This window comes from Bos mutus, chromosome 10, assembly GCF_027580195.1.
Source record: "Bos mutus isolate GX-2022 chromosome 10, NWIPB_WYAK_1.1, whole genome shotgun sequence".
In the NCBI taxonomy this organism is placed as follows: domain Eukaryota; kingdom Metazoa; phylum Chordata; class Mammalia; order Artiodactyla; family Bovidae; genus Bos; species Bos mutus.
This window is the reverse complement of record NC_091626.1, coordinates 46,567,450-46,594,503: the sequence shown is the minus strand read 5'-3', so window position 1 is coordinate 46,594,503 and position 27,054 is coordinate 46,567,450. Positions and strand designations below refer to the sequence as shown.

Sequence of the window (27,054 nt, the reverse complement as noted above, 5' to 3'; positions counted from 1 at the left end):
TCAGTGGTTTTCACTGACTTATTTCATCTTGTTGAGACGAACGAAGTGGTTTGCTTTGGTTTATTTTAGTTTTGAAAAGTCAACTTACCTGGAGATTTGGCATAAGAGGCATGAAAGCAGGAGAAATTAATAAGTGCATATGAGGCCAGGAAAAAATTGGAGATGATGGGAGCGATGGTGTTCAGTTCCGCTGTGAAGGAAGCAGAATTGAGTATGTACATATGAGTGATGAGACCAGGGGCTGAACAGCTGTTACAGTTTGGAAGTTTGACTTTATTTGGAAATTGAAACCATAGCTAGCATCTGTCAAAGTTTAAGAAGGTTGTGATTTTTCTTTGGGTCTGCACTCATTTGAAATGTATTTTCAGCCAAAGTTTCTGTAAAGTAAGAAACAAGAAAACTCACCAATAAAATAGACAATCAAGATCTCTACCCACAGAAAATTCAAGTGGAAGTGGATAGAAAGTTTGGAAACCAGATGACAAAATTCCCTGTAGCTATTGCAGAGGTACCAAATCCAGGGCTCTTTATCTGCTTTGTATACCATCAAAGGGTTTCTTAAGTGCTTCAGTATTAAAGAATCCGCCTGCCAATGCAGGAGATGTGGGTTTGATCCCTGGGTCAGGAAGATCCATTGGAGAAAAAAATGGCAACCTACACCGGTATTCTTGCCTGGGAAATCGCATGGACAGAGGAGCCTGGTGGGCTACAGTCCATGGGGTTGAAAAGAGTTGGATATGACTTAGTGACTGAGCATGCATAGAATCAAAATGTTCTACAGGGTGACAGGTTAGTTAAATACCTGTACATCAGAACCATCTAACAGGATATATCTCTGCATATACCCAGCTTGCTCTCTCTGACTTTCAGAATTTTTGTTAGTCATTCCTACTTGTCTATATCTCTAGAGAGTTTTACCTCTGAAGGTTTGCTGAAAAAAAGTTTTACCTCACTAGGTAAATATCCAGTATGGTTAAATCCTAGCTGGGATGTTTACTCTATGATATAAAAAATAATTTAGAGATGTTCTCATTTATCTGAAGATCAGACAGCTATCACCTTCAGTGAAGAAGATGCAGGTGGAAGCTGGGTGTGACTGTAGAACATGGATGCCAGCAAGAATGTAGGCAAAAATAGCTGTCGCAAAGCTGGCACCATGAAGCTAAGCTACTGGGTTCTGAAAGAGTGACATTTAAGACTATTATTTAATGTATACGATTTTTAAAATCTGGGGCTATTTGATCACTTAACTGAAGTCTAGGACAATAATTGAAGTCTTAAAGTTTAAATTATAATTGAAACATATATACACATAATTACTTTTTCATTTTTAAAAAATCTAACAAACATAGATTTAAAAAAAAATTAACCAAAAAGTGATTATGTGTAGACATGGAGAGTCATATGTTCCCCTCTTCAACCTTGTGGAAATCTTATGAGGATGCGTGAATTATAGTCACTTCCTGAGTTTATGGGATGAGGAGAAGCCCTCGTTGTTCAGCACTACTGCTGAATCTGACTCTGCCTGTCTATGCATAGTTACTGTCATCCTTGCCTTCTGCTCACCTGCAATGGTGGTACCTTAAGGAGGAGTAAGGAATGTGCAGGCTAACTTTGAGGTGTGTGTCTCTTTGAGATTATGTAGCTGTTTCTATATTGCTTAGGGAGAAAGAGCCAAGGTAAGTGGTTCTCAAATATTAGTGGTCTATGAATTTTGGGAACTTGTAAAAATTAGGATTCTTTATCACCAGAGATTCTAGCTATGGGATTGGGTGTGACCAATCCACAATTTTCCAGATCCACAGGTGACCACATTTTGTGGTCAGCAGACCACATTTTGAGAATAGACATTTCAGCTCTCCTGCTGGTGGCCAGAAGACGTAAGGACAGGTGGCAGCTGGAGGCAATGTGGGATTAGACAGTATCAGGCAGGTCAGAGGAAGGAGTCAGTTGCATTTGGTTGGATGGATTTCCAACATTCAGATTCAAAGAAGAGATTAAAGTCTGAAGCCCACCTCAAGTCCTCCAAGGCCCTCCACACACAAGGATTTCTCATATCCTTCTTAGATTGCAATATTCCCAAATGCAGTATTAGACATACAACAGATACTTTCTCAAGGTCACAGGAAAACCCTATGAGTAATCGGAAGAATTTGTTGGCTTTCAGTAAGAATAAGAAAACTACAAACCAATAAGAATGAACGCCATGGCTATAACAAAAGTGAGAAAGTATCCTCTAAGGGGCTCATTGTTCTTCCCATATCCCTTTGCAAAGAACTGCAGAGCTTTGTAGATGTTGTCCTTGCACAGAGCCTAATGGAAAAGAGGAGAAATTCGTCATTTATATCTATGCAGAGTCATTTTCCCTGGGCTATTCAAACAAGAAGATTTGGGGAAAAGACAAAGTGATACACAATATGAACACAAGTTAACACTGCAGTTTATCATTCTTTATATTATTTGAATCGATCTCGACTATGTGGCAGACATAGCGTCGGAGCCAGATGCAAACATTAAACTGTTTCAGAAAATGATGGAAAATGATCACCGGTGAGAGCAGATATCTCAGGGGGAGGGAGAAGCACGTGCTCTTATGCCTGTGTCACCTGGAACACTTTGGGCGCGCTGACGAGGGAGGCCAGGGCCGAGGAGAGTGTTGCAGAAAAGATCCCAGCAGTGATGAGGGGGCCAAACCCTGACACCATGCTCATGACCTTGAGGAGAGAGGTTCAAGTAAGGAGACTCATCCAACAGAGTTAAAACAAAAATTTGAGCCAAATTTTAATGCAAATGCTTCCCTTTCCACTTTCTGGGGTTTCGGAATCTCTTTTGTAAGCTAATTGCTTCTAATCAGATGTTTTCCCCCCTGCTTCATTCTGAGTTCTTAATAGTTGTTTTTTTCAAAATGGAAATGCCTTTGTTGTTGCTGTTTTTGGATAAAAGGAACAAATGCTCACCACAATATGTCCAGAAGATACTGGAAAGAATAAACAAGGAAATTATTTCAAGAATTTTTATATTTTTCCCCTCTGTCCTTTCTGGGCATCTGTTTCTTGGTCAACGGGAAATTCTATCCAGCAGAAAGTGGTATTTTAATAAAGTCTGGGGGAGGGACTCAGCTGTTTACCAATCTTTTTAAAAGGCATTAGCCTTTCTTGTTCTTCCTGCACATAGAAGCTTTTCAAATCTTTGCTTTTCCTGTGCTCATTAAACATAAGTTTAGGTCTGAGACATGATGAGATTCTATCAATTTAAGTCATGTTTGTAATAATGACTTCAGCTGAGTTAATTTCTCTTTGTTGGTTATTAAAATAGATGAATGAAGCCTTCGCAACAAATTTGCTTCTCCTTCTGCTCCCCAATCATTCAGGCAAATTAATATGTTTTAAGTTCCATAGTCTCGCCAACTTCCCTGGTTCCTTTCCCCCTCACTCTTTTTCCCCTTCTGCCACTCACAATTCCCCCCTTGGCCTTGTCCTCCACACACTCCAGGACCATCACAGAGGCTTTTCCTGAGTGAAGCCCAGGCATGAAATGTGTTCCAAGTGCTAACTAATCGAAGTCTCTCCATCTGCCCACCAGGAAATCTTACACGATTGATTGGAAGATGCATAATGGCGGGCAGTAATCTTTCCCTGGGTGATGCAATTCATACAACTGCCTGTTCTCTCACCACCACAGTGAGTGTAACCACATAATGAATGCCTATAGGACTCCCTTTCCTCCCACACAAATTATTCCTTGCTGAATTAGAATCAGTCGATAACCAATCTGTTGGAGAGTCAGAAGTTTCATTACACATGATGTTCTAAAAAATGGAAGCAATAGCAGTAAACGTTATTAATTTTTGAAGTTCAAACCTGGAAATTGTTCATCAGCCCATACTGACATGGTTCATGTCGACATCTTGAGAAGTCGTAGCCTAACCCACAGGCTGCTGAACCATTGCAGTTCATCCCAGAAATGATGGTGTCATTCACGCTCCCAGTGGCATCTCGGACCACACAAGCCCCTGGGAAAACAACAAGGTCTGTCATTTCTTTACTTGAAGGGTTCAGATATCCCCCAAAGACTCAAGCAGAAAAGAATCTTCCTGCAATGCAGGAGACTCAGGAGATGTGGGTTTGACCCTGGGTTGGGAAGATCTGCTGGAGGAGGAAATGGCAACCCACTCCAGTACTGTTGCCTGGAAAATTCCATGGTCAGAGGAACCTGGTGGGCTAACAGTCCATAGGGTCACAAAGGGTCAGACACGACTGAGCATGCACACACGTTTTTCTTCTGAAAACATACTTAGTTTAATTTGACCTATCCTGTCTTCATGGTCAATATTTCCTCTGACGTGACACCTGAAAGTTCCCATCCTCTGAGGCCTGGGAGCGGCCCCTATCTCTAAGGTGTCCTTGAGTGGTTAAAGTCCTAGCTTTCTGCCTGCCTCTGTAAGACGCTTGGGATTGAGACTTCTTTCCTTTTGGAAGTACACATAGCAGTGCTTTCTTTGCACGTAATATTTATTCAATTCAGATTTCCAGGTTAATGCTACTGATTGGGAGCTTTTCAGATAGAAGGATTTATTTCCTCATCTGTGAGAGAACCAAGGGATGACATTATTGAATACTAGTAATTAAGAGAACTGAGCTCTTATTTTCAACTAATGGTATTCTTTGTATAATTTCTTAAACCATTATAATTTTACTTTTTATAAAATTTCAATGGTTTAAATGATACAGAAACTATTTGGGGATAAAATGTTAAGATTTCCTAGGTAATGTGTGCATGCATGCTAAGTCCCTTCAGTCATGTCTGACTCTGTACGACCCCACGGACTGTAGCCCACCAGGCTCCTCTGTCCGTGGCATTCTCCAGAATTCTCCAAGAATACGGAGTGGGTTGCCGTATCCTCCTCCAGGGGATCTTCCTGACCCAGGGATCCAATCTGTTCTTATCTCTCCTTTACCACTAGAGCCACATGGGAAGCCCTTCCCAGGTACTATTCATGGTCAAACTGCTATATCAAGTATTTATCTCAGTTTATTATTTTTGTACCTTTGAGTTAATTTCTGTTATTTTCTATAACAAACATCCTATGAACATCTTTGTGCATACAATTTTTCTTCTGTAATTCGAAGTATTTCTTTAGGATAGATTCCTCAAAATGGAGTTGTGTGCATTTTAAAGATTCTTGACATATATATTTTAATTACTGATTTTTCTTCTGAATTTTTCTAACTGTATTCTCTGCCATTATGTATTTGACAGGATTATTGAGATATGAATATAGCTGTGAAATATATATATAAATTTTTCTGAACTACTTTAAGGGTAAATACTTTACAAACTAAATGCCAATCAATGAAACTGTTCATTTTGCTTTTCAGTCTCCAGCCAGATGAGTTCTCATTCCTTGCTAGTTATTTTAAGAGACATTCCAGTAATAGATATTAATGGGAACTCTCAATTATAGAGTTCATACTCTTTGAATTTATACCCTTTGAATCAAGGAAAGACTTAAAACTTACTGAATCCTTTAGTTGAAAGAGTCATTTAAAATGATCAGTGCAGGAACCCTTTCTATATAGCCCTGAGAAGTGGCCTACCAACCTCTACTTAGATACTTGAAATTGCGAGTGTTGGTTGGTTACTAAGCAAAACTATCCAGTCCAGATTTTACCTCTTTGCACTGTTCATTTATGCTGAGCTGACTTTTAAAAATCTTGTGGTTTCACTTCTGCATAATCAAACTCCCCAAATTCCCATGAAGCCATGAGCTATTATTTGCACTAATGACAGGCCAGGGACCTCATGAATATCCTTTTCTTATCCTGAGAAAAATATAGAAGCACATGTTTTTCTACCCATCAGAAACCAATAAATGAGAAGAATCTCTGAAGTCAGGCCTATACCTTTATTTATCCCTTCCTTTTTACTTTGTAGGAGAAAGAAAAACCATTTGTGAAATTTAGGTAATTTCAATGTCATTTAAAAAGTATTGATTTCCTAAAGCATTGGAATAATATCCCTTGATTTGTAACTAAACTTGGCAATGTCACAATAGAGTTAACAACATTATCCAATTTCTGGAAATAAGAGGCAGTGAGAGAAGAAAGAATCTAAGTTAATTGTTTTGCTTTTTTTCCCCCAAAGAATCCAACTCAGAACATATGTACTATCTCAATTTCCTTTCTAGTAAGCAGAGGACAACCAGAATGTCCCCTTTTAAATGGCCAGATGGGATTCCACAGTGGTCCAGCCTGGGGCTGTATTCATAGGTGTGCACAGAAAAATTTTCTTCTCTGAATGTTTCACATTCCTTCCTCTCCAGTAATGGCACAAGCCGGAGGTGACCCCTAACCAGGAGGAGGTGTGGCTGCAGGCAGCAGGTGGAACAAAAGTCAGTTTAAGAACAGCAGGCAAATTCACATATTTTCTGCTCACTGAGCAATGTGGGGGCTGGCCGCCCACACTGCTGGCAGCTGGGTCTCGTTCTGATTGCCTGCCAGTTGGTGACGGTGACATTTCCACATTAGGGACAGCAGTGCAAGGAGGAGTCACAGTCATTCATTCTATATCTTTCATACTTTTCTAAGGGTTTTGTCCTGGTTGTTTTTTTGTTTGTCTTGTTCTGTTTTGGACTCATATTCTGTCCCTCACCTGCCTCCTAAAGGCAGGGGAGGAGGTTGCTAGAAGTGGTGGCTTCCCTGGCAGTGGAATTATTACCTACAGCAGCAAAAAATTCGCTTTTGTGTTCAGGTAGAATGAAAGTGAAAGTAAAGTTGCTCAGTCGTGTCTGACTCTTTGCAACCCCATGGACTGTAGCCTACCAGGCTCCTCTATCCATGGGATTTTTCAGGCAAGAATACTGGAGTGGGTTGCCGTTTCCTACTCCAAGCGATCTTCCTGACCCAGGGATTGAACCCAGGTTTCCTGCATTGTAGGCAGACGCTTTACCATCTGAGCCACCAAGGAAGTACCAGAGACACCTGTGGTTACACCTTAATTGCATTCAAACTCCTAGAGGACCCAACAAGGGAATTAAAATTGTTGTCTATTAAAAAATTTTCAACTTATGTTCCATGGAAAGCCATGAAACATAAAACTTGACATGAAAAGCAACTGGATCCCTTGTAATTCTGGCATTCTGACACCAGAGACAACATAACTTACCCACGCAAATGGCGACTCCTAAGTAGGCGACAGTGGTGATGAAGATGGCCAGCATGGTTCCTTTGGGGATGGCATCTTGGGGATCCTTTGAAAAAATAATGTAGAGGAACAAGGAGATAGAGTGGAATAAGAAACAGATATCAATTGGAGTTAGTTCTGTATTTTCAAAATTTTAGGCTACCCTTCCTGGGGCAAGTTGTAAAGAGAAAAAAATCAAGCAAATGGCAGAGCTGAGCTCCAGTTCTTTTTGGACAAAGACAAGGTGTTTAGAGTGAATAAAGAAATCTGTCGAACTTTGTGCTGAACAGAAGAGACCTGTAACTGACCAGGAGGAAGTTTTTACAGAAAAGTAGGCTAGTTAGTTCACTCACTAATACCTCTTTCTGTCCCTCCCCTTAATCTCCTGTGAATTTCATGCAGATGTATGGACCATAGAGTACTGAGGGGGTGGGGTAACATATCAATGTAACATATCTGGTACATTGGCGATATATCTCTGTGTGTATTTGTTTTGTACTAAGCTTGCTGCTGCTGTACTAAGCTTAGCTTTTGACTGAGCAAAAAGGATGATCTGCTACATTCGCCAATCCCTCAAACTCCTCATTTGAAATCTAGTTCAGGAATAACTGCAATGAGAGATATTTAATTTCCATAGGCAAGCATAAAGAAAGAGGCAAATTTAAGCTTATACCAGAAAATGGGCTTTTCTTTTGCCCATAAATGTATATAAATTCACTGAGCTGAGCTCACATCATATATAATATACCATTTTATATCCTATTTTGGGGGTTGAATCGTATCATAATCAATTTCCAAGCAGCATAACTTCTCTATAATAGAGTTCAACTTAACAGGGATTATTACGTAGAGATTTCAATGTATTCATTACCTATAAGACAGTGCTGGCATAGAGTAGAAGTCAGTAAATACTGAACTGAGGAAAGCACCATCCCAGTAGGCATCAATTCCCCCTCCAGAGGACATGAGACTCATCGATACAAGTGAGCAATCAATGCAGTCAAAGTCTGAGTTCTGTGTTTCATTAACTTAAATCTGCTGATCAAATCCATCAGAAAAATCAACTCATGACAAATGCAGACTCAACCTGACAGCTGGAAATGTTAATTAAACCAAGTAAATCTGTCCCCACAGGGAAGTAAGCCAGCCCTGTGGAGCCATTCTGTAGTCATTCATTTCTTCCCACTCTTGTAGGAATATCTGTGCACAGGATTTGTCTGATATATAAAACCTCTTCATTTCAAGCTACTGTCTCCAAAAGAGAATGTGTGCACTGAGTAGCACACAGAGGGAAAAAGAGGGCAACCATGGCTGAAATGAACCTCACTCAATATTCATTCATAGTATGTTTCAAATTTTCTTCCAGTGATGAAGGATTTCTTGAGCTCTCAGTGAAAATTGAAAAATTTATATAAGTGGGAAGAAAGGAAATATATAAAAGGAAAAGAGGTATGAAGATGAACAGAAGTGTTATACCTAAAACACAAAGATCCCCTGGAGGAGAGCATGGCAACCCACTCCAGCATCCTTGCCTGGAGAATCCCATGGACAGAGATACTGGTGGGCTACAATCCATAGGGTCACAAAGAGTCGGACATGACTGAAGTGACTTAGCAAGCATCCACCCCACTCTATACATAAGATAAAATTTCCATGTATCTGTAGACGTGCTACAAGCTCAAATTTTCCTTATTTAGGAGTTACTTGAGGGTCAAACTTGATGTGATATAAGTCGGGATGCCAATATCTTAATGTCTGGTCACATACTCACACTGCCTGTTCTGGCTACTTTTCCTCTAGTCAGGACGAGACTTAGATTCTTAGATTTCATTCCAAATGTTTATTTCCATCCTTCAAGCAGTAGCACAAAATCTCACCTTCCTTCACCTTTTTACATTAAATATCATATTTTTTCCCCCTTGGGACACAGTACAAGCAGTCTTACCAGGTTGCTGCTGGTTGCGTGTCAACCATATCCTAATCTTTCATCTCTGAAACTGCATCTTAACTCTCCTGATTAGATCTGTGTACCTTGAAAATCTTCTCCCACACACATATTTACAGACCATCAATAGTGTGTTAACAAGAAGAAGGTTCAGGATGGGAACCTTGTATAGCATCCCCTTGTGCCAGTTCTAATTAGCTGTCCCTATCAGCCTGAAGACCCTCGGAATCTTGAGAAGGAGTCTGAGGTTGTGAGCAGAGGTAGTGTCTTGCATATCCCCACAATGTGCAAATAACATGTTTACTAACTTGAACTGAATTTATTATGCTCTAGTTTCACTCTCAGAAACAATTATTATCTATAAGTCCAGAACTTTGGTTGCCACATCCCAGCATGTGGTCATCTTTTAGTCCTTAACATGCTTGACCCCTCTGGCTTCTGATCATGTTAATTATCTCAATGCATCATCATCTCTTGATTTCCTTTCTCTTGGGTTCCACAGTCCCTTAGCTCTTTCTCTCTCTTTTTTTTTAAATTTATTTTTAATTACAGGTCAATGTAGTTACCCACTAGACATCTCCCCTCTGATGTCCTTCTTCCATTTTAACCCCAATGGCTAAATCTGAGCTTCAACATGGAATCAATTCAGTAGGTTGCAACTAGCATGAAAACTGGGACGACCCAGAGGGATGTTTTGGGGAGGGAGGAGGGAGGAGGGTTCAGGATGGGGAACACATGTATAATTTTTTTTAATTAAAATAAAGAAATAAAAAAAAAACAATACATGTGTGAAATACATGATGTGAAAACATCAGAGGACATCATTTGTAATAAAGTGTTGAACAGTTTAGAAGAAATTTTTATACATAGGCACTTGGTTGTGATATATAGTATTTCCTTACAGTTCAGTTCAGTTTAGTCGCTCAGCCGTGTCCGACTCTTTGCGACCCCATGAATTGCAGCACGCCAGGCCTCCCTGTCCATCACCAACTCCCGGAGTTCACTCAGACTCACGTCCATCGAGTCAGTGATGCCATCCAGCCATCTCATCCTCTGTCGTCCCCTTCTCCTCCTGCCCCCAATCCCTCCCAGCATGACAGTCTTTTCCAATGAGTCAACTCTTCACATGAGGTGGCCAAAGTACTGGAGTTTCAGCTTTAGCATCATTCCTTCCAAAGAAATCCCAGGGCTGATCTCCTTTAGAATGGACTGGGTGGATCTCCTTACAGTCCAAGGGACTCTCAAGAGTCTTCTCCAACACCACAGTTCAAAAGCATCAATTCTTCAGTGCTCAGCTTTCTTCACAGTCCAACTCTCACATCCATACATGACCACAGGAAAAACAATAGCCTTGACTAGACGGACCTTTGTTGGCAAAGTAATGTCTCTGCTTTTGAATATGCTATCTAGGTTGGTCATAACTTTTCTTCCAAGGAGTAAGCATCTTTTAATTTCATGGCTGCAGTCACCATCTGCAGTGATTTTGGAGCCCAAAAAAATAAAGTCTGACACTGTTTCCACTGTTTCCCCATCTATTTGCCATGAAGTGATGTAGATCATAGTAAAAAAAAAAAAAAAAAGGAAAGAAAGAAAGAAAAAGCATCCTTTCCAGTTCCTTTCCTAACTCTAACAAAAGCTGACCTGTTTGATCCATTTTTCCTGCCATGGTCTTGTCCAAACTGTATGCTTGAGAAGGATCAAGCAAGCTCTTCTTCACGTCTTTGATGCCTGGTATAAGTAACAAGTGTTGGCTGAGTTGAACTGACTACTAATCAACAAATAATAAGAACTTAGATGAAAGAAAGCACAATAGTCTTTGAATGTGTTCTTACAGTTTACCGAAATTTAAATCTGTGACCTCTGATATTTTTCCAAATCTAAGAAACTAGAAGCTCAATGTCCAGTTAAATTTTGTTAAGCAGCACTACTTACTTACTTCATTATGAAGTTACTTAATTTTTCTGAGCCTCAGCATACTCATTTTTATGTTCCATCTCTGCTGAAGAATTTATCATGGCATTGTAGTCCTTAATATAACAAATGTGAATGCCTTTGTTCATTGACTCAATAAATATTTATTGGAGCTTTGCTAGCTCCAAGGACACAGCACTGAACAAAACCAAAGGCAAAGTCCCCACTTTTACGGACTTATATTATAGGGCAAACATCTCTCATTCAGGCCCCTTCAACAGCCTTTCTCCTAACCTTGTAAGGATGCTCAGCCTATCAGGGCTTCTCCAGTTGAATCATGAGAGACTCCTTCCTGTTCCCACAATTTTCCCTTGCCTGTCTGTCCTTTTGTCTTCTCTGCCTGGAATACCCTTACATTTCCTGATTGTTGTCAGTAACCAGCTTTTGCTTTTACTTACTGCTTAAAAGTTTCTTCATTGCAAATATTGTTCCTAATGTAATTATTTCTTCTTTATTTTTACTTCATAATCTACTTGGACAATGCATTCAGTTTGCATATATATATATATATGTACATATATCTCCCCTGATAACTTGCAAATATTTCTAGTCTTCCAAAGTTGATGGCAAATTTGTTGCAGTAAAACCTGTGTTTTCCATTTTTTTTCATGTGTGGTAGAGATTATTTATTGTCCTTTAATATCCATTCTCACCTTCCTCATTTTAGTACTGTTGCTGTTGTTGCTGAATCACTAAATTGTGTCTGACTCTTTTGTGAGGCTTTTGTGAGGAGCTTGCCAGGCTCCTCTGTCCATGGGATTCTCCAGGCAAGAATACTGGAGTGGGTTGCCATTGCCTTCTCCAAGGGATCTTCCCAACCCAGGGATCAAACCTGTGTCTCCTGCACTGCAGGTGGATTCTTTACCACTGAACCACCAGGGAAGCCTATCTTTTAATATTGGAACTCCCTAAAATAATACTGCTGCTGCTGCTGCTTCTGCTAAGTCACGTCAGTTGTGTCCAACTCTGTGTGACCCCATAGACGGCAGCCCAATAGGCTCCTCTGTCCCTGGGATTCTCCAGGCAAGAATATCTGGGCACATGGCTGTCCAAATAGACATTACATTTCCCAGTCTTCCTTGCAAGGAAGGAAGGTAAAGTCACAGAGGGGGCCTCTCCAGTGGCTCAGCTTACTGAATAAGACGTTTGGAAGAACTATCAGGAAGAGGAAAATTTGGCAGTAAAATTTGTCATTAAGAGAGAGAACTTTTTAAGTAACTAGGAAACCTTGAAGAAATCTTACAGCTTTGAAATCTATAGAGAAACACGGTCACTGTTGATGACTGTAGCTCCCTGTCCTGCCCAACTGCACCATTGCTTCTTAGAATTACAAAGCAGAGGAAATAACATACCTCCAAATCTCCCGAGATATTGGCACCAGCAAGGATCCCAGTTGCTGCTGGGAAAAAAATGGCAAAGACAGAGAAGAAGCCTTCACCTTTTGTGAAGCTTGGCCCAAAATTTTCTGCAAATATGGATGCTGCAACACAAATAATGAGAAAATTATTATGTAGACTTTCTTCACTGGCCGGAAATAAAGTTACCTTTGGCTTCTGTAGCCCTAAATGCAAACGTGTTCCTATAATCTAAATGGAATGAGCTTGAAGATATTGGTATAATCTTGATGAACCTCATGTTAATATTTGCCAGGTATCAAAATACATGTCACAAGGTTTTAAATCTCTAGAACATACTCTGGAAAGTCAATAATTTTCATGAAAATGGAGACCCATGTTGTCTGATTTCTTTGAATCTAGAAGACTAAAAAAGAAGGAAACAAAATTTTCTCATGATTGAACTGGCATACCCACAAATATACTGCATCATATTGCCCTACACACATACAACTAATTCTCACATGTATATATACCTTAGTCAGCATATTGCTTTACTACACCTTTTTTTTTTGAATTGTAGAACCTTGTGGATGAAGCCACCTTACAGTTTTGATACTAATGTTCTAACCTTCCTGAACTTTGTCACTAGAGACTGGATCTTAGATCCTTATATCAAATTCTCATGTGTAAGAATTCTCATATACAGTGAGGAGCTTTGGTCATAAAATAAAAATACACCACAGGTTGTCACCAAGTTATTTAAATGAAATGGAAACAATCTAGAAAAAAAGAAAAACACAAGGGAAAACAAAGAAAGAAAAGGAAGGAAGAAAAATGTAAACAAAAGAATCTAGGGAAGCGCAAAAATAAGAAAAAAAATCGAAAACATCAAAAAATTTATGGCAGGAGCTGGAGAAAGGGAAAAGAAGCACAAGGAAAAGGATATGCATATCAAGCAAGACAATCTTTACAAAGAAAAAGAATCGGGAAGAAAGAAGTGATGTGATATAAGAAGGGAACAAAAAGTGACAACCAGGTAAATATTGACGGGAAATATAAAAAACCTCAGCCGTGGATTCTTGAGTATGCTAGGGTGGAAAGCTAGGAAAGAGGGGATAGGCGGACTAGAATAGAAGAGAGAAGTAAATGTTTATGCCTTGATCACAGCTGCTATGTTAATAGTTCCTACAGTCTTTTCTGTTTGAAAACCTGACGGTGATGCTCAACTAGATAATGTCATAAGAAAGCACGGTACAAAAATGACTAGCAGGATGAAAAAATGTCTGTGTTTGATTTTGGTGCTCCCAGTGGTTGGGCACATTGTCTGAGCTGTGTTCCCTTTTTTGCACAGACACCCCTACTGTTCGACAGAGACAACGTGTGCAACAGTTTAAGGTCTTTTTTTTGTTTGTTTCAGATAAGGCTTTATTGGGGCCCCAGCTGCAGCAGAGGGGAGCCAGAACAAATAACAGGTTCTCTTGTTGCCTGGCTCCCTGAGCAGGGGTAAGCTTGTTTCTTTTATGGAGTGAGGGTAGGGAGTGTGTCCAGAGGTTGGACCAGAGGGCTGGGCTTAGGTGTTTTGCCCACCTCTGAGGTAATATTGTGTGCAGGGGGCATGTGCTTTTGCTTTTAATCCCCTACTTTTGCTCTAGACTTTTCAAAAGTGGCAGATGATTTTTTTGGTCTCTTTGTATCTTTTGTCTATAATTTTGCCCCAACTGCGCATGTACACAGTTATTTTTAGTCCAAAAATATATAGTTTCTTTATATTTTGCTGCTTAAGGAGAGGTTTATTTTTTAGGTTCCAGCACTTTAAGGTTTTCAAAGCATTTTAACATCTGCTATCTTACTTGCTTTTCAACATCGCTTTAGGAAGTTGCTATTATTATTCCCACCTTGGCAGGAAAATCTGAGACAAACAGTGTTAGGTGACCTGTCTAGCTGGCAAGCAGCAAGGTTGAGACTCACTCTGGCTCTCCTGACTAAAACCTGAGAATATTCCCTGGGCCTCCAGTGGCCAGGGCAGGGGTTATGGGGATGGTGATGGGGGCGGGCAAAGAAGAAGCTTTTATTGCAAAGCAAGCTATTTGACACACATACCTTGGTAATTAAAGAAACCTCTGGCCCTTTTCTCATTGTTGGATGGAATGACAGTTCCAATGAAGAAGTTTGCAATAGCAATGAGAAGAATGATCAGAAGAATCACTTGAGCCTGGAATGACAAAGTAACAGGAGGTCAAATTAGATTTATTCAATGACCTTTTTACATAGTTATAAAAGTTGTAAATGTCCACTGAATAAAGACCCTATCTAATAATTCCGGCTAAGATTCTACTATCCAGTGTAGGTAATAAAGGTGTTCTTATAAAATGGCATCTTAATAAGCCTTATTTGGCCTAAGAATAGATGTTACATTTTCAACGGGTGCATGGCTTCTGAGTTAGTGCAGCGGTAAAGAATCCACCTGCCAATGAAGGAAACATAAGAGATGTGGGTTCAGTCCTTGGGTTGGGAAGATCCCCTGCAGGAGGAACTGGCAACCCACTCCAGTATTCTTAACTGGAAAATCCCATGGACCGAGGAGCCTGGTGGGTTATAGTCCATGGGGTTCGCGAAAGAGTCAGACACGTCAGCAACTAAACACGCATGCATGCATGTGCTTGGGCACTTGAAGGTGATATTTCAAGAGCATTCTAAGTATTAAGCGGGTAACTTAGTGCAGCGTCCCTAGGAATGTAAATGGAGCCAAAAGATATAACACTGACAGAGTTGTCTTCTTTCCTCGGCAGAGCTCCTATGGATTCTTCCCCTTCCTGGGACTAACTGCAGGAGTATGAGAACACAGAATGAGGCACAGAATTCCCAGGATGCCTAGTGCACTTGAGGTCGAGCGATCATACCCGTGTGTGCTCAGCACAAGCTGTCTCCAAGGCTGACCAGCCAAATCATCTGTTCTTTAGTCCCTCTGACATTTCAAGGTGTTTACTGGCTTGGCTCTTTCCCTCAGCTGGACATGCACTTCTCCCTACATTTTGCAAACCTATGTCTTCACAGAGGCTTTCTTGCCCACTGAATCTAAACAGTAACAGCTAATGTTTAGTGAGGGCTTACAGTACAACAGATGCAGTTTTAACTTTACCAATATCCTTTCAGGTAAATAATAACCGCCCACAACTGTATGAAGTAGGTAATACTGCTATCATCATTTTAAGGATAAAAAATACTGAGGGATAGAGAGGTTAAGTAATTTACCAGAGGTCGTATAGACATAAACCAGGTTCAAATCCACTCTAACTACAGAGCTAGAGCTCTAAATTCTACCTTCTACTGTCATGAAACTACATTGCCTCCCTCAGGGAATAGTCTAACGTATGTTCCCCCTGCTATATTCTATCTCAGTGCCCTGTTTATTTCCTTTATAGCACTTCACAGTTTACCATTCTATATTTACTTTTTTATTACTCATCTCCCCGTAGACCATATGCTCAGCTATGGCAAGGATTGTGCCTGTGTGGGTCACACTGAATATCCAGTGCCTAGCAGAATACCCAGCACATGATAAGCACTTCATCAGTTTTTGTTTAATGTGTGAATGCATAACCCACAAATAAACACCATGTAAGAATGTTTCCTATTGCATTATATAAAATGGGAGGTTTGGGCTCTCTTTCCATTTCTGGTGACCACTTGAGGTCTAGTTACTGCACCTAGGAACATAAGAACCTAGGAGTTTCGATTGTACTAGTCACTGTAGTGAGTTACAAAGCAAGCAAAAGACATTCTCCCCACCATTCAGAAATTTACTAACTGGTATACTAATCACTGAGTGACTTCCTTATTGGCTCAGATGGTGAAGAATCTTCCTGCCAATGCAGAGACACGTGTTCTATCCATGGGTCGGAAAGATCCCCTGGAGAAGGAAATGGCTATCCACTCCAGTATTCTTGCCTCAAGAATCGTGGACAGAGGAGCCTGGCAGGCTACAGTCCATGGGGTCACAAAGAGTCAGACATGACTTAGTGGCTAGACGACAACATACTAATCATTAAATCCAGATATTCTCTAGTTCCAGGGCCTCTGGTACCCTTAGATTTGCTGCTAGAGTACGGGATTTCAGAAGGAAATGACAGTTTCTGCCTCTGTTATCTTCTCCCAACACACTTGTCATATCTTGTGGATGTCAGCGTTCACAGTCAGCTAGGAAGGGGATACCAGGGAAATGAGGAAAAGACACAGGCCTCCAGTATGTACTATTGCTATGACCACAAGGGGTCTGTGCATGAAGATGGCAGCAATCTTGTTGGCTATGTCACTGTGACTACAGAACAAAGGACAAAATATAGGCCTGATCACACGAGCTATGTCTTACTACTGCCTGGACTTTGTGCTTTGAGGACTTGTTGTTCCACTGAGCACTGACCAGGCTCCTTTTACCATAGAAAGTAATAATAGCAATTCCTTTTGAATATGGAGTTCCTTCTATTCCTGCAGTTTGTTCAGGAAGCTGACTAGCAGTTGTTGGTAATATCATTTTGAGAAACTAACCTTTGCTTCCCATTCCATTCCAGCTACTGAAATTCCTAAAAGAATCACCACTGTGATGGAGCCTATGATCCGGATGTCATTGGTTGGATCCACCATCATCGAATCAGTCTCCTGGAACAACAACAAAAAATCCCCCCTAAATAGTTAGAAGTTTTTTTTTTTTTTGGTCTGTATGTGTTATTGTAGCATTTAACAGTAAAAAGAGATACTATGCCCTGCTGTCTGGGGATAATAGAAAAATGAAGTGCTCATAAATTTGAGAAGATAAAACATCTAGCATTACTTTTTCCTGTAATAATAAGCCTTTGATAGCCAAGGTTAGGAGTTAAAACTTTTAGAGATCCATTCTAGGCACAGCTTTTGAAACTATTGTAGCACTAAGTAAAATTATGGGTATGTACACTTATCACATTTTGTTTCAGGAGAACAACCAGTTATTTTTGTGTGTCAAGGGGAATCCTAGAGAGATGAAAATGAGTGGTCTCCAATGTGAATATCAAAAAATAAGTGCTACTCAATTAAAGAACAAACTATGAACTATACAATCCATTCATTTATTCATCTGATTTTCAAATAGAAGTACTATTACCTATTGAATTCAGTATCCGCTATCACTCCCACAGAAGGAGGACTGGAAGCTAGCTCATATACTAGTTAATTAATGTGCTCACATACATACCATCCAGATGGAGCACCTGTGCTAAAAAATGCCCAGTTTCCTACAGTGAGTCCTGATGTTTGAACTTTCTTTCCCTTTGGACATCTGTAACCATAATAGTAATATTGATGCTGACAATAATGCTCATTGTTTATCTTTTCTTTCATGTTTTACCCTGTATTTCATGTCGATTATTTCAGTTGATCTGTATCACATTTATATGAAAGACATAGGACAATATTATTAACCCATATTATGGATTTGAAAAGCAAGGTCCAGATGAACAAAAGGGCTGGTCCAAAATCTGTCAGCTGTTAAGTGTGAGAGCCAGGACTCTAAGAAGTTCTGATGCCAACTATATTCAGCTTCCACATTCTGCACAATAAATCTGTTTCCTCTCATCTTGCCATAATGATATCCTCTGGTGCCCTGGAAAAGCAAATTAAACTGAAATATCTTGCTTAGATGAAAAGAACAAAAGCTTTTAATTACCTTAAGAAGATCTACCACAGTCTCAGCAAATCCCACCACATACATAGCAACAGCCACTGCATTGGCAAAAGCAAAGATCAAGCCTATAGATCCACCGAACTCAGGCCCTAAGCTTCTGGAAATAAGATAGTAGGCCCCACCTGAAACAAGAAATGAACATGTTTTATACTGACGAACTGCTAAAGGATTTAGTTTATATGACCAAATAATTTTGACTGTCTGAGAACATTTAAAATACTAACTATTCTAATTTTTTATTTTAATAAAAATATTACAAATCCTAGTAATTTTAGAAATCTTGTGTCAACTTAATGAGTAACTTAGCCCTTCTTTGAATTCTGTGTATAATCTACAATAGAACTATCTTGACTAAATAAAATCTATCAAAACCCATAGTACACAAATGCTACAAATAAGAATATAGCAAAATTTTCTTTCAAATTCTTTGTCTTTTGAAAATATAAAATTATTTGTCTCTAACTTCATTGGAGAGTTCAGATTAATAATTTCATATCTGAAATTTCCAGAAACGGGCAGGCACAGGCAGAAAATGAAGTAGGTAAAGTTTATCAGTGTCATTCAAGCTTCATTTCTGGTATAATTTTTGGTGTATATTTATTACATCAAAATTGATAACTATATAGTGCTATGTATTATCCACTTTATACATCAGACTTAGTTTTGACGATTTTAGCTCAAGAAAGCATGGTTGTCCCCAAATACCCATATGTGAATGGGGTTGGCAAGTGGGAAGTAACATGCAGAGAACTTAGGATGATTGCTTCTCTCTTGGACTTTGAAAAGGAAGTTCTACACATGGCTGTGTCCTTCTGGGTATGAGAAAGACTGAGCCAGAATGGCTAATCACCTTGAGAGTTCTGAAAGAAAGTTCTGAGTTCTGAAGGCAAAAATAAATAGTTGTTGAAAGGCCTAGGTGACTGGATGTTATCACAGACCGTGTGAGTTCATAACTTCCTGTCCTGAACTATTGGTAAAAGAATGACACTGAACACACAGACCTACAATCAAAACTCTCTCTCACTGACGCCTTTTCACTGTTTCCTCTCTAGTAACTCCTTTGGGTGAAGGGGCAACACCTTCTCTAAAAATGTAAATTTTTATTTGGGTTGGGCAAATCCTCATTATTTCCATTGTCCTGATTACATTAAGTACATTAGCAGCCAATTACTAGACTTGGTCGAGGAAGAAAGGAAGTTTGAAGAACAATGACAAACTTTACTCACTCATTCCCAGCCCAGGCCCATATGTTCCTGGATGATTTGAAAGTAACCCTTTGTTTTATTTTCTTTTTGAGAATCTTCTGAAGCCTGTTGGCCATTGGCAGCATAGCGTTGGGGTGAACTCTGAGGGCTCACTGAATGAGAAGTGTCAGGCGTGTCAGCTGGGATGCTCAAGAAGACCCCTTCTAAGAGGGCCTGGGGAAGAGCCAGCGGGCCTCATCCAAGGCACAAAGAAACCATTTATTTCACTTTAACACATGCTTTCTTTCTAGACACCTGGTCATTCTCTGCTTTACAAACATGATCAATCACAGGAAGTCGGCCCAAAAAATCTTTTCTGGAGATCTCTTAATTTTAGGTGAAAAGAATCAGGCCTTGCTATTTAAATTTTGGATTATTTTGTTTTGTTTGAATCCTTTGGGAACTAATTATCAACGTACAAATTTTACTTCCAACATTAAAACAACCCTAGACATCACTACATAATCAAAGCTTATAGTCACAAGTGCATGGATTGGCTTACCTCCTCTTACCACTCCATTTGTGCAAATAGCGGACATAGAAATACCTGTAAGTGTTGTCACTACCACACTCAGGCCGATGATGATGACTCCAAGACCTGAAAAATCCCCCAAGAAAGGTGTTTGGCTCCAGGACTTCAAGAAGTCACCAGTAAGTACTTCAGGAGGCAGCAGTTTGAACCTTGTCAAGGAATGATCTGTCTCCCCATGAAAAACCTGAAATGTTCTAAAAGATCCCATTGCATCCAGGTATAGGAAGGTCTAGAAGGTACCTGAAATGTACTAAACTTTAAAACCGAAGCTGTGTTGAGGAATCGGTTTTCAAGAAACACCAGCTGGAGTTGTGCAGTAGCCTGAAAAGTAAAGCATTTACCCAAGGAGTTTGTGCATATGGACTCCATGACCTGCAATGTGCCAGAGAGGACCGTTAGACAATAGACCATAGCTGACCAGAGTAGACGGGGGCTATATGGACAGTACCTTATGTTTTCTTCTGGGTCCAACTTCAAGAACATCAAGCTACTTTCTTGTTCCCACCAAAAAGAAGTAAAGTATAATAAAAAGTTTTTGCCTACCCGTAGCAAGCGTTGAGAATATTTAGATATCTTAGAAATTTTACCTCCACGAACAAACCCGTTAGTTGCTATTGCAGAAGTTGACAACCCAGTAATAGAAGTGACCATGGTGGAAAGAAGAATTATGAGAACTCCAAGACCTGTTAGCAATGAAAGACAGAAGATATCACATTTTACTCTTCTTCCTTGGATTCCCTATTGCTGCAAACTATACTGCTTTGAATTTCAGTTTTCACATCCAAGCCTTTGGGCCCCAGTGGAGTTCCTTCTCGCTAAAGAGAAACTGGTTTGCCTGGTATAAAGATCAAGTCAGAGAACTGCTCATTATGATGAAGGATGGTCTCCAAAAGTAAACAATCTAAACTGCGGCCCTGGAAAGAAAAAGTTGACTTATGCTGGTGTCCTGGGAGAGAAGTTACCCTGGCTGTGAAAAGAGAAAACATAACATTTGACCTTCTCTTTTGCTTGAGAGGAACCTGAATGAGAAAGCTGGGGTTTTGACAAAGGTTAAATCCTTCTCCATTTTTCTTGCATCTCTCTTGCCTGGCAGGGTAAAAAAAGGAAAAAAATGGAACCAACTTGGATTACCTTTGAAAACACTTCAGAAATGTCAGTGGTGAACTCTTTGAGCCTGTGTTGCCTTTACCTTACAAATGATCTTGCAGGTCACAAGTTTAATTACCTCCTCTGACATTTCCATTTGTAGCAATAGCAGAGGTGGATAAACCAGTGATACCAGTCACTGTCACGGCTAAGCCGATGATAATCACACCAAGACCTCAGTTGAGAAAGGAAAAACAAAGGCAATTAAATGGTGGAATAATCCACTTAGATTGTTTACAAAAAGTCAGCAAGTCTAGAGTGAACACCAAAGGATCACATCTGAGTTTAAAAAGTTGGTCTGGAAGCCACCACAGAGGAAACGCTCAGGTTTTAAGTTTTCTGCCCATGGTAGCACAGATCCAAGAAACACAAGTCCTAAGATGTGCAGTACAAAGTTGCACCTAACTAAGCAACTATGGCTGGTCAAAATTTAATGTGAACCTCACTATTTATGAAGTTCTAGATACTCAGAAACATAATAATTGGTCTGAACAATCCCAAGCTCTTAATATTATTAGTACAGGGTAAATGTTCAACTATCTTTTTATGTATATTTGATTGTGTAGGAGTGGAAAATCATATATATTAATAGTGTAGAAAATTGTTCATCTGGCAGATGAATAAAGTAGAAAGAATCAAATCAAACTGCATTTACTTATTGGCTATGTGAACTCTGATAAGTTACCTATTTTCTGAGCCAGAGATGGCAATGAAATTAGAAAGAACGTGTGTAAAGTGGCCATGTATGAAGAAAGCAGCGGCACGTGTAAAGGCAGAATGCATGTGTAAAATCGCATAGTGCATACAACACAGTACATAATCAAAGGTGCTGCTTTTTAATCATATCCACAGCAGTCATAGCAGTTACTGTTTATTAAAAGCCAAGTATATATCCAGCTGTGTTAGACAGTATGTGAAATGCAGTGAAAAATAAAAATGAAAAAAAGCTGCCCTCAAGGATCTTATGGTGCAGAATCATTTACTGTGAGAGGGAGAAAATAGACCAGAATTCAGAGGAAGGCAAGGCTGTTCTCTGTTTCAGGGAATTCACAGCCAGGACACTGAAGGACAGCAGAATATGCTGTTGCCAAATTTGCCGTGTTAGCATAAGGATTACTCTGAGCTAAAGACAACTGAAAAGAAGCAGATATCTCCCCTTATTTGCCTAAAGGCAGGACATAAATTTGTAAAGGTGTCTCCTTTTCCCTTTCTCCTGGGTATAGTTATCAGCTAGAGACTGGAGACAGCTGGAAATGGTCCTAGAGGAATCTACATAGACTTTACTAACTGGGCCTTATCTTCCACTAGTTCTCCCCCGTATTTGCCTTTCCACAATGTGCCACTCTAGACAGTCAGTCTTTCCCTTTGTCTCGTTATTTCTCTAAAAATGTGTTGTTCTTTTGCTCAGATGCTTGTATAAGACCAAATTCTAACCACCCCTTTGAGTTACTCATCACTGAGGATTCCCATTTATAGGCACAATGGATAACCATGTTAATAAACTTCTGATTATTTTTCTCTTATTAATCCGTATGTTGTCAGTCTAATTTACAGGGCACTAGCCAATGAGCCTAAGATGAGTAGAGGGAAAATTGTAACTTCTTCCCCTTCATTGAAGGCTTCCCTCATAGCACAGTTGGTAAAGAATCCACCTGCAATGCAGGGGACCCTGGTTCAATTCCTGAGTTGGGAAGATCCCCTGGAGAAGGGATAGGCTACCCATTCCAGTATTCTTGGGCTTCCCTTGTGGCTCAGCTGGTAAAGAATCCGTCTGCAATGTGGGAGACCTGGGTTTGATCCCTGGGTTGGGAAGATCCCCTGGAGAAGGGAAAGGCTACCCACTCCAGTGTTCTGGCCTGGAGAATTCCATGGACTGTATAGTCCATGGGGTTGCAAAGAGTCAGACAGGACTGAGCCACTTTCACTTTCATCCCTCCATTACCTTTCTCAATGGACCAGTCCCGTAGAAACTATCAGTCATGTCCAACTCCTTTGCAGCATCATGGACTGTAGCCTGCCAGGCTCCTCTGACCATGGGATTTTCTAGGCAAGAATACGGGAGTGGGTTGCCATGCCCTCCTCCAGTGGATCTTCCTGACTCAGGGATTGAACCCGCTTCTTCTGCATCATCCTGCATTGCAGGTGGATTCTTTACTGCTGAGCCAGGAGATCAACCTTAAATTCAGGGAGAAATTATAGGCTCACAGGCACTGAAATCATGCTGGCTGCAGCCAGAATGTGCTTGCCTGCGCCTGTTTGGTCTGTTCCCTGACATAAAGTGAATGCTTCGTAATTGTTGTTGGTAGGCTCTTTTGTTCCAAGGATGTAAGAGGGGCAGTCAGCTAAGGGGCTGTGATCTTTCTGGCCATGCCCTAGACATAGGGGACATGGAGGGAGGTTAAGAACAAAAATGGGAATGAAGTATTGGAAGCTGGCTCTTTTGACACCTTCAGTTATATACTGGTTCTAGCTGAAGTTTCTAGGCTCTTTTACAGTTTAAAGTGCAGTAGGGAGAGGCTAAGTTGGGCATGAGATGCAAACTTTAGACTATTGGTTTGGCCCCTAGAGTTTATCTTAAACACTTGGTGTTGTAAGAAATGATTGCACTAAATTCTGTGTATCTTTTACAGGGATCCTGTGATGAGCATTGCTTCTATATCGCTGTGCAGTTTCAGGTCTGTGTGCCACTAAAGATGGTTTCCTTTTATTTTTTTGCTCATTAACTCTTGATGTTGTTTCATAGCAAATGTTTAGCTTACCCCAGCAACTGGACTGAATCATATAGCTTGCATTTCATGATATTAAAACTAGTCCGACTTTTAGTATTTTCCTACCTTTATATTCACTTTGCCTTTATTTCTGAACAATTCTTAATTTATCCTTTTGCATTGTGTATAATTCTGTAAACTACTTAGAATTAAACAGCAAGGGATTTGCATCCATCTCACAATCAAATATAAAATCCCAGGGTAAAAGCAACTTAGAAAACATCAGGTTCATCCTCAAACTTGGGTCCTTGAACCACCTGCTTCAGGAAATGCCTGCGGTGCATATTTAAAATGCCCAGACTCACTGACTTTCCAAGTGAATCCCAGGACTCTGCAGTGTTGTAACTAACTTCCCAGGTAATTCTTATGCACCCTTCAGTCTGAAGATTATTGAGCTATCCTCAGCCTATCTCAATTTGTGTCTGCCTGTTAAGGAAGATTCTTAGGCTTTATCTTCAAAGAATTGATTGGGAAACAATTAATCCAGCTCCCTAATTTTTAGACGAAAAAGTGAAATACACAGAATATAAATGACTTGCTTCAGTCTCATCTGCTTTTCACACCCTTCTTCCTTACTCGATGGTTAAGTTTATTGGATACTACATGCCCCAGCCAAAGTGGTCAAGACAGAGAACAAGTAGATGGCATTATCAGCTCATTCTAGCGTATACTTTTGGGGACAAGGCAGCCAAAACTTATGGCCCCAGAATGGTTACCCAAGGACTATAGCTGCCATTACTCCTGGCTACAGCTTCATTCTGACTTTGTTTCCAGAGTCTGAGCTTGAAAGTGTATTCAGATTTCTTCCCCAAGCTCCTCTTAAAGCAAGAAGGGAGTACGGACTCGTTTGTTTTCTTTCCCAATAAAAAGAACACAAATGGGACCCAGACAGTGATTTAATCAACTCATTCAGTTTTAAGACCGTAGCAAAGTCAAGTAAAACTGAGTAAGGTTGATAGTTAAGTTTCTACTACTCACTAAAGTCTATTTTCTCAGAGTAAAGAAAAACCAAAAACCTCCATTTATGGAAAAACCCACTGGACATCCATTTAGGTAGAACTCTACTCTCTTCTGAAGTTAGACTTGACTACTTAAACAAAAGATCTTTATTGAAACAATATTGATATCTGAAAGTATAATACACAGTTTAGCACAAGATAAAATTCTTCATATTCTGCAATTTTGCGATAATCATGAAGCTGGATTGACTGGGAAGAATAATGTGAGATCTGATTAAAGTTCAGATTATTGCCCAAACATATGGGTTTCAAATAAACTGCATTCAAAACAATCACTCTTGCCCTGGGCCACACTCACACCTCCAAACAAATTGTTTCCTGATGATCTCAATAAGTTACTAAACTGCCCTTAAAAAAACTAATTTTGCATGAAACCCTGGAGCAACAACTTGGCAATATTAAGATGCAGATTTTCCATGGAACAGCATAGACTTATTTTGGACCTGAGGCTGTAAGTGTTCATTTGATATGCATCATAAAGCCAGCAAGCAGCCTTTTGTCAGGCACCCAGCACTTGCCAAACATGCAATAAGGAAAAACTATGGGAACTGGTTCCAACTCTTTCTTTCTCATGTTAAGTTTCTGGTGATTCTGAATCTGTTTTGAGGAGTGAAGGCAGTAAATAATGACCAAGTACCTTTTTTATGTGAATTGAGACACATTTTGGAGTAGAATCTGAAAGCACATCTGAACTTCCATTTTATTGATACTCATGATTTTTAGCTATGCACCCCCCAAAGTGAATATATAATGTATTTTCCATATATAGAGAACACCATTAATTTTTGTCACATTGAATCAGAAACTTCAATAATATTCAAATAAATTTTCATATAAATTTAAGTAATATAGTCTCAATAAAAATATTTTCCATCAAAAACAGTACTTTAAATGGAATATAATATCTAAAAACATTAAGCACTCAAAATCATTTCAACATCATACTCTTTCCATTTAGAAAAATTAGCAATAGTTATTATCTTATTTATTTTATTATCTATTATTTAAACTTCTATCTGGGAATACTTCTTTAACCTTTGTTTTCTTACTGCTTGTACCTGCAAGTAACACAATTCCTTTTTTTTTGGAAATTCAGCATTTTTATTAGTCAAGTCACATTTTCCCCAGTTTTCCTACAAGGTATTTTTGTCCAGGGAAGTTTTGCCAATAATCATAAAGGGGGATACTCTGATGAATGCTGGTATGTCGCCAAACATGAATATATTATTTAAAACGGATGAATCTCTATATGCCTGTACACCTAAAACTCTATGAAAAGATGAAATATTTACTTGAGCATTTATCTGGCTGGCAAGCTGGAAAATTCCAGTCTCCCAGAGGTTAACCCTTTACCTTTCCTCCCTGACAAACATTGACAGAGAGGCAAAGTCAAAGAGCCCAAGTGTAGATTAATTCTGTGACCTTCATCTCACATTCAGCATTAAAGGTGAAAACCAGTTGCTTGCTGAGTTTTTAATTTACATTGAAAAGTATGTCGTGGGTGGTGGGGGGAGTGCTTACCGATTCCAGCTTCTCCAACAATCCAGGAGAGGCGAATGAAGAGCATGACACCCCAGATATTCAGCATACATCGTACCTGTGGGTTGAAGGAGCATGAAAAAGGGCGTGAGACGTGACAGTGGGACAACACCCAGGCATCACTGCGACTCTTGTTTTCAGGCCTTGTTAGCACGTAATCCAGTAGGACATTGAACAGACAGCTTTCATTTGTAAATAGAGGAAGTTTCTTACCAGCACACCTTTCACCCATCCAAACTTCACAGCGCCAGCTTGATCTTCTCCCTTGTTTTCAGCTTGTTCATCTCCAGGTGTCCCTTCACCGTTAGCAACCACATCAGCTGAACCTGGGGCCACTGATACATTCTACATTTTTACGGACAGCGAAAACATGATATCTGGTCAACACGCAGTTCCAGAAAACTTCCAAAGGCAAATCAAAATAGTTGACATAAAGCGTGTGTCAAAAAAGGAAACGTTCTAGTCATTTTAATAATATGATTATTTTTTGCCCCGGGAGATGATGTGTTCGTTCTGCGGGTGATTTTAGGCACCACTGAGACTGCAAGGGTGGTAAAGGAAACTGGGCAGTTCTTCTACTGGTGAGAATATTACCTTAGGGAGAATGATCAGAGTTGGACAGATTTCGAATACAAAAATATGGAAAGAAGGAAGAGGG

At 39.8% G+C, this 27,054-nt stretch overlaps 1 protein-coding gene across 3 annotated transcripts in view; it reads right to left on the bottom strand.

Annotated features, from left to right (window-relative positions):
- The window catches only part of SLC12A1 (solute carrier family 12 member 1), an 85,563-nt gene that overhangs the window by 49,956 nt on the left and 8,553 nt on the right, over positions 1-27,054 (bottom strand). The window contains exons 2-13 of one of the 3 annotated variants that reach the window (XM_070378519.1): positions 26,610-26,741; positions 26,379-26,454; positions 21,150-21,245; positions 18,131-18,270; positions 16,981-17,091; positions 14,536-14,647; positions 12,451-12,578; positions 7,165-7,249; positions 3,861-4,012; positions 2,607-2,714; positions 2,190-2,313; positions 89-190 (exon numbers count right to left, since the gene is read on the bottom strand). In XM_070378519.1, the coding sequence (XP_070234620.1) occupies positions 89-190; positions 2,190-2,313; positions 2,607-2,714; positions 3,861-4,012; positions 7,165-7,249; positions 12,451-12,578; positions 14,536-14,647; positions 16,981-17,091; positions 18,131-18,270; positions 21,150-21,245; positions 26,379-26,454; positions 26,610-26,741 (1,366 nt within the window). Of the gene's footprint in view, positions 1-88; positions 191-2,189; positions 2,314-2,606; positions 2,715-3,860; positions 4,013-7,164; positions 7,250-12,450; positions 12,579-14,535; positions 14,648-16,980; positions 17,092-18,130; positions 18,271-19,894; positions 19,991-20,511; positions 20,608-21,149; positions 21,246-26,378; positions 26,455-26,609; positions 26,742-27,054 lie in introns of all 3 variants that reach the window. The other 2 variants (XM_005892141.3, XM_005892142.3) reach the window with 2 other exon arrangements.